The sequence below is a fragment of the Neltuma alba genome, unplaced genomic scaffold, assembly GCF_004799145.2.
Source record: "Neltuma alba isolate B1F8T4 unplaced genomic scaffold, ASM479914v2 tig00002790_pilon, whole genome shotgun sequence".
Lineage (NCBI taxonomy): Eukaryota > Viridiplantae > Streptophyta > Magnoliopsida > Fabales > Fabaceae > Neltuma > Neltuma alba.
Genome location: NW_021633011.1, coordinates 2,373 through 20,390, shown reverse-complemented (window position 1 = coordinate 20,390; position 18,018 = coordinate 2,373). Strand labels below are relative to the sequence as shown.

At 35.8% G+C, this 18,018-nt stretch overlaps 2 protein-coding genes and 1 non-coding gene across 6 annotated transcripts; all 3 read right to left on the bottom strand.

The window, feature by feature from the left end:
* Positions 1–1,591: 1,591 nt before the first annotated feature.
* Positions 1,592–7,734, bottom strand: LOC114737579 (uncharacterized). Of its 2 annotated transcripts, none has more exons than XM_028925528.1 (17): positions 7,531–7,734; positions 7,339–7,430; positions 7,106–7,150; positions 6,928–6,981; positions 6,192–6,266; positions 5,398–5,463; positions 5,115–5,157; positions 4,736–4,781; positions 3,981–4,074; positions 3,822–3,874; positions 3,584–3,668; positions 3,357–3,459; positions 3,179–3,271; positions 2,897–2,963; positions 2,678–2,744; positions 2,510–2,563; positions 1,592–1,941 (listed from the first exon to the last, which is right to left on the bottom strand). In XM_028925528.1, exons 1-17 carry the CDS (start codon positions 7,565–7,567, stop codon positions 1,804–1,806), a joined length of 1,212 nt encoding a protein of 403 aa, XP_028781361.1. In that variant the 5' UTR covers positions 7,568–7,734; the 3' UTR covers positions 1,592–1,803. The 2 variants fall into 2 exon arrangements, with proteins under 2 accessions (XP_028781361.1, XP_028781364.1); XM_028925531.1 differs by lacking the exon at positions 1,592–1,941 and adding an exon at positions 2,120–2,323.
* Positions 7,735–9,068: 1,334 nt separating this feature from the next.
* On the bottom strand, positions 9,069–13,408 carry LOC114737561 (uncharacterized). 3 transcript variants are annotated; one of them, XM_028925517.1, is made up of 5 exons: positions 12,935–13,403; positions 12,239–12,320; positions 11,204–12,034; positions 10,140–10,394; positions 9,069–9,526 (listed from the first exon to the last, which is right to left on the bottom strand). In XM_028925517.1, the coding sequence occupies exons 1-5, from the start codon at positions 13,332–13,334 to the stop codon at positions 9,367–9,369; spliced, it is 1,728 nt and encodes a 575-aa protein (XP_028781350.1). In that variant the 5' UTR covers positions 13,335–13,403; the 3' UTR covers positions 9,069–9,366. The 3 variants fall into 3 exon arrangements, 1 of the variants encoding a protein (XP_028781350.1); XR_003739443.1 differs by lacking the exon at positions 9,069–9,526 and adding an exon at positions 10,915–11,057 and having other exon boundaries at positions 10,318–10,394; positions 12,935–13,408; XR_003739445.1 differs by lacking the exons at positions 9,069–9,526; positions 10,140–10,394 and adding exons at positions 10,453–10,829; positions 10,915–11,057 and having other exon boundaries at positions 12,935–13,408.
* Positions 13,409–13,478: 70 nt separating this feature from the next.
* TRNAH-GUG (transfer RNA histidin (anticodon GUG)) lies at positions 13,479–13,550 on the bottom strand. The gene has a single exon. It is a non-coding gene; the product is annotated as a tRNA-His (tRNA).
* Between the last annotated feature and the right edge of the window lie 4,468 nt (positions 13,551–18,018).

Below are 18,018 nucleotides of genomic sequence, written 5' to 3'. Positions count from 1 at the left end.
GATTAATAATAACTTTAACTGATAAGAAATGTGGCTAACTTGTGCTTTGCGTGATGGATTTGGATAAGTGGAATGACTTTGCTTCTTTTCTTCTTTTGATTACCTATAAATTCTTTAGTTTCTCAAATAACCATGATCACAACGTAACAAGTGTTCGTGTTAAACATAAAGATGTAAATCAAGTATCTCTCGTGAGTATTATCAAACTGACATATTTACAATTGTATATGGTATTGGAATGAAAAACGACACAAAAAATATGATTGAACATATTTTCAAATTGTATATTTACTCTATATATCACCCAACATATACAAAATTAGGCACATTTTTTTATATGTTACAGGAAATTTGAATACGTCAAAGTTAATCGGTGCTTATAAGGATGTACAGCGCTTTAAATTTTTTAATGATGTATTATTATATCGATGAGAGTCACGTTGCCCAATGGAATGGAACCGACCTTTTCGCGTTATGTAACATCTGCTCTACTTTGAAGAAGGTTCCTGTTCCTGCAAGACATGATTTACCCCACGAGGGCTATTAAACAAAAACATAATGCTTTCACATGAAAACGGACGCAATTTCAACCATGGCTTTTGTCCCTTGGAGCTCTTGTTTCCATAGTACATCCTCACATGCAGTATAGTCCAAATCCTTTTTGTCACATGAAAAAAGCTGATTTTTACTTGACATTAACCTTCAATCATTCAAGGTCAAAAAAGAAAAAAAAACCTTCAATCATTAAAATTTGGATTAACTCGTGGCTCTTAAATTAAAGGGAAAATATAGTCCAAAAACGCCAGACTTGTTGCCTTTCCAGATGTCACTATGACATTTCAAATAATCATGAATATTGATTATCACTTGCACTGGCTACAGCCTATAAATTTCTCTTAATCTTTTTTTTTTTTAACCAAATTTCTCTGAAGCTTGTTGACATCGAAAAGATATTTTTTAATTTCTTTTATCATCTGTGGACAAAACTTTATAACATCAAAAAGATTATATGATATTTTACACAAAAAATATGAATACCAACTTCAAAAAGCCTAATGATTTGCTCCCAAAAAGAAAAAAATCCTAATGATAACTTGTACGGTCTATACTTATTAATTTTTGAATATTAATCAAAATCGGGGATCAATCACCACTATTACTTCTCATGAATTCATACTTAACCTGCTCTTTATTTTTTTTACCCCCCACTGCGCTGTCCACATGATAGGGTTCCCATAAATATCATATTAGAGGCCTAAAGGGCATATGAGAAACTAGCAATAGGATTAGGATATAATTGGACTCTGCGTGGGAGCCTTCCCCACCTCAGGAGGATCCAATGTCAGTCCTGCAGAGTCCAATTATAACATCAATCAAGCGAATGGGCATTGGGCAAGTGCCTTGACTTGTTTTAGCTATAACAATTGCGGAGAAGTAAAAAACACCATATAGCCGTTTCACTTGCATTGCGCGATCCATAAGTTATGCGATCTGCATTGTTTTCACTAACATAGCAACTGACAAATTCGAATGAATTCAGAGTTTCTACTGGTTACTGCAGCATAACCCACGGCAAAGCACATAGCGCAAATTTCAGGCTAATGCATTGCTATCACTATACCTTTTCTTATTAAGATTTTAAACTTGCGTTGAACATGTTCACAAAGAATACATCAGACTGAAGCTACAGAATCCCCCCATAATCCGAGTCGATCTAAATAAAAATTTTGGCGGGACGAATACCCAAAAAAGAAACATTGATATCTTCTCCCAAAAAAAAAAAAACTAATCGGTTGCACACATTTATATAGAGCCATACTTTCTTTCTGTTGGTCTCCATGCTCCTTGGGAAGAACCAGGAGGGCGCTCCCAAGAGGCTTCACTGGCAAAGGCACTATTTTGGTCTTCAGGCCGCGAGTAGCCTTGCCCCGCGTGACTCACCTATTTTTGTTCCACACACAAGAAGAGATGTCAGAAAAGTTGGCAAATAAGTTGACTCGTATTTCCTACAGAACAAACTTTCAATTCTATTGCTTTCGCAGTTCATTTCCTTCTCCTTTCTTGTTTTTCTTTTCGATCACAGAATAAGAGAAGTACGAAGTTATGAAATATGGTCCTGATGCACCTGAATGAAAACCGAGCCATTTATAGCAATGCCATCGGTGGGTTATGTACCACAGCATTAATGGAAACTTAAATGATTACAGACGTACCGTATAAACAATTTTGTATTTATGTGAACATTTTGGTAGTTTTACCCTCAAATTGAACATATTGATCTTCAGGATCACTTAATCTATGTGTACAAGTGCCACACCCAATACTGAATCAAAAATGAAACACAGTTCTCTTCATGTTACTCCTAGTAGGCTAATATGACTAATTGTTATTGGTTACCGACAATGACCTGAACTATAAAAGAATTCAGAATTGACTAAATCAAAATTTAATATTTTCCTGCCAACAATTCTAGCGGACAGATAAATATCAGTAGGAGATCTGAACTCACAGTCTCTAAAAAGGCAGACAGTATAGTCATGCCAGGCAATGCATCAATTCCACGCTGCCAGGGGGGGAAAAAGACGTTAGACACTGTTGTATTTGAAGACAAGACGTAACCAAGAACCAGTGGCCATCTTATGCTTGCAAGTGAAAGAACCAGAGAAAAAGGTCTCACCTGGTTTTCCACTCTTGTCTTATAAATGAAACCTCCACAGCAAAACAGTGTTGAAGAGACAACGAAACTGTACAATAACAAGTTGTTACGAGATGTAAACTCATTAGGGAAAAACTTATGCATGTCTGTGACAAGCCAACGCAGAGCCAAATAAAAATTATGAACTAAATATGGGACGGAAACCCTAATTATAGGTTCCAATTATTGAATTTGCTATACATGCAAGAGAGCACTCCAAATGTTGCCCATCCTCTTGCAGCACCTCCCCCTTGATTCTGCTTATATTCTGCAAAAATAATCAGGGATACTCATTCGCTTGACTGAGATCTGAGAAAGTTGAAGGACCAAACTAAGAGGAGAGTGATGTTTCAAGGACCAAATCTTTAATTTACTCAAAAACTACATGTGACACCCTCAATATAGGCCTATAGATTGCATACTCTTCGTAATAATTAAATGCATATAAAGGCAAAGAGAGAGTGCTTAAGAATTTCAGCTTACCACACATTTTTGTAAGAACAAATTGAACTGGTTCATAGCCCTCAACAGGGATTGAGATATGAACTTCATAGGGAACATCACGGGCCACCTCACCTGGAAAAAGTTGATAGGTCAAAGTTAGAAAAAGAAACATTTTATGTGACATTGATAATCCTTCAATAAGTAAGTGCGGTCATACATCTCCAATCCAAAATCAGCACAGCGGGTGACAAAGTTGTAGGAGGTTCCCCATTGGCTGCAGATCCAGACAGTTTTAATTCCAAGCCCTTATTTGGGGAGACCTAATTAGTAGCAATTTTAAAATGTCATGATCATTTATCAAATTAAAAAAAAATGCCACGTATGAAGTACCTTGTAATGAGATAGTAACCATTCTCCACAGAGTGAATACAAAACAAAAAGTACCTTGAAACTAGGTTTTTGAACCAAGGAAGAGAGAGAAGCAACTGCAGTCACATAAAGGGCAACTTGAGACTGCTCAGTCTGAAAGCTGTAACAAGAAAAAGTGATACATATATTAATCATAACATAAGTAAACAAAGTTTTTGGTATGTGAAGCACAACAACATAAAATCACTAATTCACTAATCAGAAAATATTAAAATTTTAATAGTTGACTAGATGAGCAGAAAAGATTCTGTACCTAAATTCTTTGTGAGACTTCTCAAAACCAAATTGAGTCATGCCATTATAAACCTGAAATTTCATAAGAGGAAGATTTATCAAGTGCTATATTTTAATTCCTGGAATTAGGCATATTCTCGAGGAATTATGCATACATGGAAATGACAGAGCTGCTCACCAGTTCCCATGATCGCGGATGAAAGCCAACAGTGCAGCCTTGAAATACTCGTGGACCAGGTTTCTCACATGGAATAGCCAGTTCCACCAAAACTCTGAGCACACAGCAAAGACCACATATAAGATGTTTGAGATACACAAGCCTCATCAAGATATGTCTTTTCAAAAAGCCTTCTGTCAACATAAGGTTTCATCAATGTAGATTGTTTGAGACATTTAGTAGCTAAGAAAAACCTAAGAAATCCTCTTATCTTTTCCTAAGGGTGAAAGTGCTGGGGAAAAAGAAACAATAAAACTGTTTATGCCTCCTCCAGCTCAAAAGACTAAACTGTTAAATTAAAGCTCATTAACCTGCTCCAGATCAAAAGACGAAACTGTTAAATTAAAGCTCATTAAGAACTTTACTACACTCTTAGAGCCCCCTTGTGTATGAAAGCCCTTGTTAGAGTATTAATAAGGGCATCCCCACGATACCTTGTGCTCAAATTTAATCCCAGCAAAGGAAATGCAGCAGGGTGGCAAGTATTGAACTCTAAACCACTTGATCATAGAGGCTCTTATGCCGTGTCATGAACTACTTTAATACCAAGACCATGAATAATTTTATTGCAGTCTAACTTCAAATAAACAGTCTTATTGACTCTATTACTTTGACTTACAGAAGCTGCAAAGTGCTAACTTAGTGACTGAAGTTTTTCGACATCTGAACTTTGACCTAGAAAGTGATAGATGAAAACAACATAAATTATAGAAGACCTGCAATTTGATTCGTATGTGACATTGCATATGCATCCAAGTCGACCTGCAAGTGGAAAACACAATGAAGCATTTGAAATATTTTGCATTTAAAAATCGTTGTTAAAAGAAATGACCATTTCAAACTGGCATTATGGCAATCAGAAAGCAACAACATAAAGGCAATCTGTATTACATACATCACTGAATTCGGCTATCTAGTAACCTAAAATGCTACTGGGTGGTTTCCATTCACTTCTAAGCAACCTAAAGTAACGGACCACAAAAAAGAGCAATCAAGAATGAGGTAGGAGTTAAGACATCACAGAAATGCCAAGCAGACAAGCAGACAAATGCTTGCAGGATAAACAAACCAATGAATAGCATACACTATACACACCTTTACATTGTCCATTTGGACAAGTCCCACATATGATATTCACCTGAAAAACATGAGTTCACCGTGAGAGAAGTTCATCCAGAAGAAAAAGACATGTAAATCTTCCAAGATAAGACTGACTATTTAAAGATGAAAAACCAAATAATTTTGTAACACAACCCACAAAAGAAGGGAAGAACAAATCAAGCATTTTCGCATTATCAACTTGGACTGACAATTCATGCATTCTGACTAATCAAGAAGGAATGAAAGAAGGAGAGAGATCATTCCAAAGTATATCAACCTGGGCTGTTCGACCCATTTTATCATAACTTTGTTCACAACCTGACAGGTCACCATTGTAAAACCGCTGCACATATTGGGAAAATGCATTAGACTTGGGAAAAGTAGGCGTGTGCACAATAGACGGAGAAACAGGAACGAGATGAGTTGGAAGTGAAATTTTCTCAAGTATGAAACAAATACAGTATTCTGTAATTGAAGTGGGACCATGAGACTTTAGATGTTCACATAGAACTATCATCTACTTCAGTCTTGCTGCTGTGCATGCAGTATTGCGTTAGCCACAAAAGAGATAACAAATTCTTTAGAGGTCCTCATTTTGATCCTTTCTCCAGTTTCAAAATATATTATTATTAACAATTTTACCCAAAAGAAATATATTATTAAAAAAATAAGTGATTAATAAATAACAAATGATCATCATATGCCTTCCAACGTTTTTACTTTCAATCCTCTTTTCGTTACTATGCTGTGGTATTTACGGGAAGGCAAGAGAAGGAACGAGAAAAAAAAGAAAGAGAAGAGGGGAAGAGCGATTCGGAGAGGGAAACAGAGATAAATGAGAATGAATATACTCAGGCATCAACAACAAAACAGCAATAGTCAGATTACTAACTTTTATTTACTTATATTTTCCATAACATATTACTACCACTCATTTGGTGTGTCTCACTCTTTTTATCGATAGTCACCTCTAGCATAAATGAACAAAGACGGAGGAAAACTAATACATAGTAACATTCCTCACTTTTGTTGTTCATGCTTCACAAGATAGAAAGGACTAAAGGAACTTACTTGGATGAAATCAGATTGGCCTGAACCAGCAGCAAAGTAGTTCAATTTATCATATCGGCCAAAATCAACATATCCCTAAATGGTTTTGGTGTCAGCTAATGAAATGAACAAACGTATAATGGAAAAGAAATGCATGCAATAATATATGAAGTTTGTGCCTCGGTAGCAAAAAATTGGAAGCAAGAAAACCCAAGCAATGAAGTATCCAACAAGAACTATTCAGTGCGCTCGTACTACGGTGTCTTAATTTGAGACCTGGTTGGGATAATAAATCTTGGTAAGATATGAAATCCACCAATAGTGAGGGGGCACTTTGTGATTGCATTAACAACAGTGAAAATGAGTCCATAGTTTATTTCCCTTTTCCCCTGAAAGAGGACTTGCTCGAAAGGGAATTTAAAACAGAACTGAAGTATCAGGGACCACCTGATATAATGTGTATATTAAAAAAAAAAAAAAAAGCTACCCTATTCTGCCCTTGTATTCTTAAACGAAGGAATGAAAAACAAATGATTGGTTTTTCTTAACTTATAATTTTCCAGGACGTTTGCGGTTTATATTATAGAGATGATGCCTAAGGTTTTAGAGAAGCTGATTGTAAAAGTAAACAATGAACTACTGAACATACCATGCATCAAATAAGCGAAATGCTACTATAAATGCACAAGGCAGGAAAAAGAAATAAATCAGAGCAAGAAAACAACAAAGTACTCGAAGGCATGGCAACATGGACTACCGTTTGTGATCTAGTCTCTACATCTTTGCAAAATCGAACCGCCAAGTCAGAGTCCTGCAGCAAGGCAAGGAGACTAACTTACCTAGAACTAGAATGACGTTGAAAGTGTGAAGAAAATTATTCATATACAGGCGTTAAGACACCTCTGGACATATCACAAACAGATTGAGAGCATTACCATCCCCTTCCCGTCGTACTCAAAAGTCTGCCCGATCCAGCTGCTCTGATTACCGGGTTAAGCGATAGCAACTCCATCCAAAATTGTCAAACTATAGATTCCTTCAAGCGTCATAAACATAAGTACATATTAACAGCAAATGCCACAAACCCAATAGATTTTCGAGCTGTAAATTGCATGCTAAAAAGCGTACTCAAAGTACGTAACTTTGAAGGTATAAGAATGTAGGATACGAAATCAACAATGTGACTCGAATTATTAAAAGCATAGCAATTGGAACTCGGGTGCACAACTGAAGCAACCCAGAGCGTCTGAGAAAGAACAGCTGAAACGAATTAAAAATCACTGTGAGTAAACAATTACTCCAATAGCAATTCAAATCAAAAGATAACAGACTACACGAGAGGGTAAGATGGCAAACCGACCAACGGCCAAAACTACTAAAATTTCTGAGGGATGCATTTTTTGGAGTGGTTCAGTGTCAGCGTCGCTTTAGATTTTTGAAGCGTACGCTCGAGATAAAACTGCGCCAACGGCCAACCGATATTGCTGTTGCTGCATCTTCCAGTCCAGGATACCAGAAACACTCAGGATTCATTCAGGCACCAAAACAAACGGCGGTCGTAACGAGTTTCAAATGCAGGACTTGAACTCATGTCGTTTAATGCGCACCTTAAACGCAGTCGTCTCCGAAAATTCCACGAATTTTCCTAGAACCTCATCGAGAATCATCGTGGGAGGCAATGGTTTTTTTTTTTTTTGGGGGGGGGGTGTTTCTGAAAATGATCGTTAGTGGTAATTAGTAACGATTCAAGTGAGATTTGATATCTTGAGGGGAAAAAAACAAGTGAGATTTGATAGAGTTTTCATAATATTCACTCGATGACTCCACTGTTTTAATCCAGTTTGATGGTGAGATAATTAATGAGTGAACATTCCATCATGGACAAAATTCAGACAGATTACAATGTTACTGAGTAGAAATCGAGGCAGGCAAATAATTAATTTGAAAATATTAACCAAATCAGTTAAATTTGTTATTTATACTAAATAAGATTTACTTTGTTAAATTATTATCTTTAATTATATGTATTGAAACTACTTCTTAATAAAAACTAGGGGTGAGCAAAACCGAACCGTAACCGATAACCGAACCGAACCGAATTTAATTTCGGTTTTTCAGTTCGGTTATTTCGGTTTTCGGTTATATATTCGGTTTTTATTTTTAAATAATTCGGTTTCGGTGTTCGGTTCGGTTAGTAGAAAAAAAATTCGGTTATAACCGAATAACCGAAATAAATATATTATATATTTATATTTAATAAATATTATTATAATAAATATATATGTGGGTATATGTGAACTTTTTAAATATATTTATATTCAATAAATATGATTATAATAAATATTATTATAATAAATCACATTGAATGATGAAATATTTATTAATTAATGGTTATAATTGTGTTTCATTATTTTTAATTTAAAATTATTTTCATATTTATATATTTCGGTTAATCGGTTAACCGAATCGAAATTTTCGGTTAATTCGGTTTCGGTTAGTTTGGTTATTCGGTTTCGGTTCGGTGTTTAAAACTTACTCTATTCGGTTATTCGGTAATTCGGTTATTACCGATAACCGAACCGAAAAACCGAATGCTCACCCTGATAAAAACCCATACTTTGGGGAAAAAAATTAGAAATTTAGGGGGGAAAAATTAACATCTTATACTTCACCAAATTCAATCTCCATTTGACTCTTATATTCAAAATAGGATGTAGAAACATTTTTAAAACAAAATACACGACGAACAGTTGCAAGAGAATATCAGAGCGCAATCTTCATGCTTCAGCTCATCTTTAACATTTTACAAATTCAATTGAATTAATACGTTGAAAAAGATATGGGACTCGGTGGTATTCTCAAAATTATAGCACATGTCTATATGGAACCCACTTTTGATGGAACTGGTTCAATGCATCCAATTTTCTCCATGAATAAATGGCTAAAAAAGTTTACGCACAATGAACTTGAAATAAATAAATGCCATGCCTATAGTAGATTTCATACGAAACATTTCCCCCCCGATAAATTGAGAAATATATATTTATAAAATTGAACTGTACACAGGCTATTAACTGACGTTGGTGTACAGTTCCAGCGATACAACATTGGTTTACTCTAATTTCAGACACTCCAGTGTTCTTCGCCCAGGCATATAAGTCGATTTAGATCACCAATGCTGAGTTTGAGCAGATTACTACCGTTGCATAGATGACAAACATAATCCCTGAATGGACGCATATGAAGGTGGATACGCATCCCTTCCTGACATCATTGACGCCACCAGCTCTTTTATTTGATAAGTCAGCATAAAAATACTTTCGGCTGAGTTATTTGTTATCCATTCCTCCGTCATCCTGCACAAATTGTAGCCATTACTCGCTAGGACAAGATAACCACCATCCTGTATTTGAGTTTATCACAGAAAGCAAAACTCACTAGAGATATACAATCCGGTGCATTAATAATTCAGAGAAGATTTTTTTGTTCCCGTCGACTAAAGACAAAAAGTAGGCTCCTCCCAACTAAATTGCTACATGCATAAAGGTTGGGATTCAAAACTCCAACCATTGCTCAAGTGACAAGAGCCTTTACCACTCATGCTCACTTGAGTTGATATTTGGAGAAGGATTCTATTTTACCCTCTTCTGAATGTTTTATCGGTTGTCAAATGAGTTTGTATGTCAAATTGTCAAACATCGGTAATCATGATGCAATACTCCCCGTAAAATATACACAACGTAATGTTAAAAAAACTTTAAGGCCACAAATCATGACTTCTATCTCAGTACAGAGTAATGAACTCACTTGGTTGGGGAACAAACTCAAGGGTTGAGGAACTGGAGCAAGAAACATCTAGCGAAACAAAGTCCATTATGGAAAGCCTCAAAAGAAACTAAAACAGACAACAGCTCCATATTCTGAAACAGACTTAGTTATTGTAACAAGAGAGATAAATTGATAGCTAACCTTAACTGAAGTTCTGTAGCAGTACTGCATTCAGAGAAAAGCAACTTGATGACGGGCTGTAGTTGTAGTTTAGGCACCTCAGAATCCTCAGTGATAAAACAATCACCAGAAATTGACCATGTATCTGGATTTATAAGAATGATTTGCAGGGCAGGGGACTTTGCTTTCAGATCTATGACCGCAAACCGAAATGATGATTCATCATTTGCACACTCTACTAGCTTGTTTGCAAACATTTTTCCCATTGTATATTGCCTGGTATCAAAATGTATTGAAAATTTGTTTAATATAATATATAACAAATTAACCTGAAAAAATAGTATTTAACAGAAAACTTAAAATAAAAATTCATCTTGTGTTCTTTTTAATCATATTCTGCTAATTCTCCAAGGCATATGTCAATAAGAAGGAAAATGAAAGTAAAGGCAAGGAGCTACAGAGTGGGGGAACTCATGCACAGGATCGAGAAACTTACTGCTTCTAACGAGTATCGCTCGCCTTTCATTAAGATCTTTTTTTTTTCCTTTGGGGTGCACAAATGAGGCTCAAAGCCCAGTAAATTTTCATCCTAAATAATTTAATGACATATGAAAACTACGAACTTTCAAGTATGCTGAGAACTTATTCTCCAACTGCCAATGCATTTAGGTATTTTAACACGGCTATATTAGCCGTGCATAATGAACATAACTGCATGATAAATAGGCAATCTTTGAGATCACATATCGAACAAATAATAAATCGGCATACGGAAGAGATTGGCAGGAAGACGCACATTTAAAGGACCCAAACATGGTCACTGCAGCAGCATTTTTGTCCATATAAATGGTTAGAAAGAAGGAAAAAAGTATCATTTCTCCGTAAAATTTCCTTCCTCCACTTGCTCTAACAGTAAGCAGACTAATCAAATCAAATTACCTGTGCAGGAGTTCAAGAATTATTCATACTCTATACAAGCTATTCCGTAGAATCAGCAAGAAAACAAAATTGGCACTTTATTTTTAAACCTTTTCCTAACAAAAAAATATCAATAAAATACTAAACAAAAACAGATCTTTGCTAACCTGAACAAGTCTCCAGATCCTCTAACTGGCAAACAAGTTGAAATATTGCACTTAAACAATCGTACTCCTCCATCTACAGGGGCTTCGCCCTTACAGCTTGGATAGGCTCCAAGAACAGACTTGCACTGAGGGCACGTGAATTCACACCAATCAATATCTTCTGAAAGATTGGAAGATCTAGCCATGAAAACATCTTCAAGAAACCCATTGAGGAAAGATTTCTGACTTGCAAGAATTTCCATGGCTGTTGTATCTTTATGTTCTTTTCTAGCATTTTCACAGCATTGGTGTTGCCAATCCTCATTCTCAAGAATGTGAACGCTGCTTGTCATATGAGCACAACAACTGGAAGCCATGGCCACATCCGCAGGGACATGGGAATCCAGGTATGAACGAGAGAAGTCATCATGATTAGATTTTTCTTCACCAACTTCATGTCCCAAGTTCACATTAAGTTTTTCATTCTGAGAATCTGCAAACCTTGAACTCTCGTCAGAATTATATATGGTTTTACCAATCTCACTACAAGTCGAAGATCTTTCCATAGATATCTCCGAATTTATTGCAGCTTTGTTAATTCCTTCTTCAAATTTATCTGATTTAGAATTACACTCTTCTCCACCACGTTCAGGGAAGTTATATTCTATCAGATCATCCTTGCAAAGAGTAATAGACGTAGAGCTTAATAGGCATACCCCTGGTGCACAAGTATAAGAATTTGCATATTTGATCACCAACTTCTCACTTATGCCTCCAAATGAACAACAACAAGCCCCAAACCAGTTGTCAGCTACCTCTCGCCAATTGACTGATGGCATTTCAACGAAACTCCTAGAGGAGTTGTGCCAAAAAAAAAAAAAGAGAAAATAAAAAAGCTTCACAGGAAAAATGAAAACTATAAATTATTACGCCAGTAAGGCTCTATTACTTTAGGAAGAAATGCAATCATCAAACAATTTGCTATTAAATATAAACCCAACCAGTTACCCCCAAAACACACACACACACACACACACACACACACACACACACTACCTGAGAGGATTTCTAGTCAACTTGAAAGAGCAACTTCCACAGTAAAAATGAACTGCTGCTCTGGAAGATAAATTTTTTACATCTGAACCAAATAAAGAAGTAGAACACCAAATTACAAATAAAGCAAGTAAAATAATATACAACTAATCGCAAAGCCATGCTAAACCCAAAATGCAAGAGCGAGCTTTATCGAAATGGTTAATGTTCAATCCATGCCTGGTTAGAATATAAACGGCAGGGTTTGCAACATTATTGTGTCTGAATATATAGCTAATTTTCATTATCTATTTTTTCAACATGCCCACAGTAGCTTTGGTGTCCACCAAGATATCCGTCAAAAGGAAGATATTAGACGCAGGACTCAAAATTGCAATCTATCCGCACCGGAAAGGAAACAGATAGAACACAAACAACCACAGTCATGAAAGGGCTTGACTCTATAAAATATAAGTTCCATCATTCATAAGTGATGAAGTTCACCACGTACCACCCACCCAAAAACGTGTCTAGTTTGCTTTCAAATAAGAGCACAACACCAAGAACATCTCTGTTCCTCGGGTTTTCACGTTAGTATTGTGATAATGAACATGAAAAGGATAAATGAATGCGACAAAATATTCAATTTTAATCGAGAAATAACTTTAAAATCCCGAATTTGATTATTAACGAACAGTTTAGCCAATACATTCAGATTACCAGATCCCATTACTAGTGGCTCTGATACATCAGGCAATGCATTTACGGGATCATCAGATAGATTCATCACAGAATCGAAGCTTGAAACAACTGGATGATCGACAGGCAAAAGCAGTAGGAGCTTCACTTCAATGTGATCATCCAAAGCTCGAAAACTGACAGGCGATTCAAAGTCAACCAAAACCCTAGGAATCGGAACCCTAAGTGAGACTTGGGCGGGTTCAAACCAGCTCACCGCCACCAGAGACTGAGAAGGAAAAAGTTGAACCTTCAAATTGAGACATTGCAGAGAAGGATTAGCATTTTTGGCGAAAAGCAAGAGACGAAGCGTTGGGATGTGGGACTGTGATTCCCAAGTATAACGCCATTTTCTACAATGTTTCTCATCGCCGGCCGCCATTCTTCGTCTGCTCCAATAGGGAGATTGCGCGCCTATCAGTTTTAACGAATTTCTTTCGTCCCAAAAGAAATAGTCGGGTTGGATTGGGATTTCGGTTTGACGACAAAAGGGAAAATTCACTTCAATAAAGCATAAAACAGAGAATGTGGCTGCTGGGATTCGAGCCCAGGTCTCCACGGCCACAACGTGGAATTCTTACCACTAAACTACAGCCACTGTTGGAATCCGGGGCTTCCGTTTTTTATATATATAACATTTGCCGATGGAATAAAATCATTCATGATCAAGCCCAATCAGGATCGCGGGTGGATTTTCTGACAGCATTGGACTGTTAATAGACATTCAGAGGGTTGAGGCTCTCAAGCTTTACGATGAACTCTAAATTAGATCACAGTAAAGATGAAGAGCAAGGAAAAATAGTTGAAGATGACAAAGATGATGTTAGTTGGACTGAGTCATACTTTATTCAGCCGTGAAAAAAAAAAGGAAAAAGAAAGAAAAAAATTGACCCAAACTAGTTTGGAATTGGAAGCAATCTCATTGCGCACCAGTATGAGTCTCAGCAAGAATATAAACTCTGCTAAATTTACAAATATAAATTTTGAAGCTCAGATAAATTTCTCAGCCAACGTTCTTAATCAAAATTAGAAATATAGTATTTTCACACCCAATTACATGGAATCCCCATTTGCAACATTAGAAACGAGTTTTAGGGAGTGTTTGGATAGAAATCAAACCATGGTTTCAGAAGTGCTTTTACGGATTACGAAGTAAATATGTGGAGGAGGTTATCTCATTTTGCGGAAAAGTGCTTCTGAAACTATGGTTTTGGAGCACCCAAACAGGCCCTTAGCCATTTGGGTGGAAGTGGACTTGTGAAGAAAGCGTCATTGTGAATCAAGATATGCCAAACATGCAAAAATTGAATTCCCATTTTCACTTCTGCTTCTATACTTTCATCATATCAAATGCAGCATAAAAGTCTTCAGATATTACATTGTGAGGGATACTGTTTCCGTTATTTTTGTCTTTCCATATGTAGTTTCTGTTTCATCTTAATGTTTTATTTATTATAGCGTGCTGCTTTTCACTGTAAAATTGAAAGTTCAAACCCCTAAGAATGCTGTTGTCTGTTGGCACACTTGAATTTTAATTAAGAAATTCTCTCGCGTCGAAAAAATCTTGTGGTTTTTTTTTGTTATTAGGTAAAATGAAATTGCGGGGTTAGAAAAATATCAATGTAATTCTTTCTTTAATATCAAATAACTATCATGTCAAAATACAGTTCATATTTTGAAAAACTGACGTTTACATGTGACAAAATAATTTGAGAATGAAAGGTAGTCCTAATTGAGAAGTACATGAAACAAAATTTAACATGACTAACAACACAACTGTGGGCTTCATTGTGCCTACATATGGATAGTGAGATAGGGTAAAGAAGAAGGCAATGCTTGACTCAACCACAACTGCTGATCACCAATACACTAAGCTAAGAAGAATATCCCAAAGCTTGTAACTATGCTATGCTATTGCATGTTGGCAATAGCACCTAAATTTTCAATAGATTTAGTCGATCTTCCAACTACCCTCTAATGCTATGCAAATCCTATTGGTGGTAATATCTTAAAATAACTAATTAATCTGAGTCGCATCCAAGGACACTATCTTAAGTGTTATTTCGAAACTACCAGAAAAGCAAGATGCAACTCTATGAGTGTTAAACAAATTCTTCCTATAAGAATAGCATGAGCAGAATAACAAAAAATAAAAGAACTTAACAAGACAAAATATTAAAGGAGGGAAGTGAAGTTACTGAAAAGCTCAAAGCTCAAGTCCTATAAAGTTTAGTCTCATGCCTTTTTTATAGGTCACAGGTCATAATACCATTAGGAACATTTAAGCATGTTTAATAGTAATTAACCTGTCTGTTAATAATTATATGGATATTTTCTATAATAGTGCCTAATACCGTGTTTGACTTGTGTACAAGAGGTGAGGGGAAATTGTCAAATTTCAAATGTGTTTGCCTTCAATGGCCCATGCGTGCAAGCCCACTCCTCCTCCTAACGTATTTAGTAATCTAAGATCACTTATTACTTAAACCTCCATGATTCCAAGCAATATAGAATTCTTTTTTTGACACATCTAAACACATTATTGACAACATAGACAACGAGATGTGTAATATCTTGAAATTGGCACATGAAGGAAGGATCCAAGGGAGTAAAGGAAAAACAGGCTTCAGCAAATCGGTGGGGAAGTATGAATTGTTCGAAATAAAAGATGGAGAATCTATCAAAGACACGCAGACAAGATGATGGGAAACGAGAAGGAAAATCGAGAAATTAAGAAGAAAAGAGGGAAAAAAAATTAGAAAAAAATAGCAGAGAAAATTGAGAGAGAAAAGTCTATAAAATTTAATCGTATAATGTAGTTTACCGTCTAAATAAAACCCCAATGATGTTTTATAACCTAAACTAAAGATTAATAAAAAAATTAATAAAAGATTAGAAAATTAGTAGTGGAAGAGTGGGGTTAAGATAATTGCCTTCTAAGTCACTAACTACAAAATAAATAATTAATTAAGATAAATTAAATAATAAAAATAAAAATTAGAAATAAGAGAAAGTCCTAAATATATGCATCAATTTCCCTCAGTTAGAAGAACTCATCATCAGAGAGTTAGAAAGTTGGTAATAGTTAAAAATGATAGGGTCCACACGATGAAACTCATTCTCTATAATCTATGTAGCATTTGAGTCAGCACAACTTTTCCAACGAACCAAAAAGGGGCGGATAGGACCTACTATAGTCAAAAGTGTCTGCTCATCTATCACAATGTCAATGGTCTCAATAATCAAGCGAGCACCTGTGGTAGACTTGGGGCAAGGTGAAGCTAGGTACCTACAGAGCTATCGAAACACAAAGAGGGCAGCTCAAAAGTACCCTGGTAAGGAATAAGATCCTCAATATTAAAAAATGGATTGATAGACATGTCTGGAGGTAATTCTAGTAAAAAAGCATTAGACACTAACTTTTTTTCAATACGGAATGGGCCAAAGGCAAGTTTGGAGGTAATTCCTAGTGTACTATAAGTTCGAGGTAGACAGCTATGTTATGGCATGCATACACCCGGAGTGCTTCCTAAAAAGACCTTATAAAGAGCTGCACACATTTGCTCTAGGGTTGAGCAATGGGTGAGATGGCCTACCCTGAAGGGTAGCCTGTAACGTAGTCCCAACCCATTTAAGCCTGTATTAGACGGATTACAAGACAACCCATTTGAGCTTACCATTACGGAATAAGCCATTTATTATTATTATTTTTTTTCAGTATAGTTGTCTTGTGATGCTATCATATGAAGCAAAGCTGCCTTTGCATACTAAATGACACCAAATATGAAATAACATTACCTTAGTATAATTTCTGCAAATGATAAAAAAGCGTAAAAAAAATCTAATGAACTAAAACTCATCTGGTAAAATTTAATAGAAAGGCGACTCTAATAAGCTAATTGTAATAATAATTAAAAGAAAACTTAAAGAGAATCATACTGTAAAATTTTATACGCACACGTACACAACATTGTGAAATGTAGTCCATTTCTTGAAAAAAAAAATGTTCCAAAAATCTCAAAAACCTGATCCACCGGTAATTAACTGGTAGTTAGGCTGAAAATTACAAGCTAAAGTAACAATTCGAGTAGTGAACTGAAGGAGATTTCTCAATAGGATTGTTTGGGATTTAGTTCCTTTTGATGTAATTCTTTTTAGACTTTAGGCCTTCTCTCTTACCCAAAAAAAAAAAATCAAAACGATATTTTTTAATATTTAGGAGGGGTATATATATTTTTTGCCAACTAATTCAAAAGTCCATCAAATTTCAAAAACTTGGAAAAAAATGCTTAATTAATACATATAGGTACATGAATAGCTCTCCCTATTATATATTAGATTTATATTCCATAATTTACTACTGATTACGTAATAACTTGCATCCATTTTCGCATTTTTAAACCTGAAACATTTTATAGAAAACTATTTGAGTTTTAGTACGTTAGATTTTCATTTGCAGAAATTAGAGAGGAAAAATGAAAAATGATTAAAATAAAAGAAAAATGTGTATTGGAGAAAATCTGGAATATTTAGGGGGGGAAGTTAAGTAGGCAAGTACAGGCAGCATAATGCTTTGCCCATAACTCGTCCCATTTAATGGGCTAGTCCACCCATTTAAGTCTATCCATTTTTGGGCTCTTATTTGGACTAATTGGGTGGGCTGAAGGGGGCAAAAAAATAAATGGATTGCAGGGGAGTAACGGGTTATGGGTTATTTGCTTAACCCTAGTTTGCTCTGGCCCATTTTGCATTAAAAAAGAAAAATTAAGGCACAATGCCTATTTGTTAGAGTTACCTCCAAACATGTCTATTTGTCTAGTTTTTAATATTGAGGATCTTGCTCCTTATCGAGGTACTTTTGAGCTTCCTTCTTTGTGTTCTGATAACTTTGCAGGTACCCAGCTCCACCTTGTCCTGACTCCACCACTGCCAGGTGTTTCACTAATTATTGAGACCATTGATATTGTGATGGATAAGTAGATACTTTTGATTCCAGCAGGACCTATCCTCTCCTTTCTAATTCATTGGAAAGGTTGTGTTGTCTCCGATGCTACATGGATTACCGA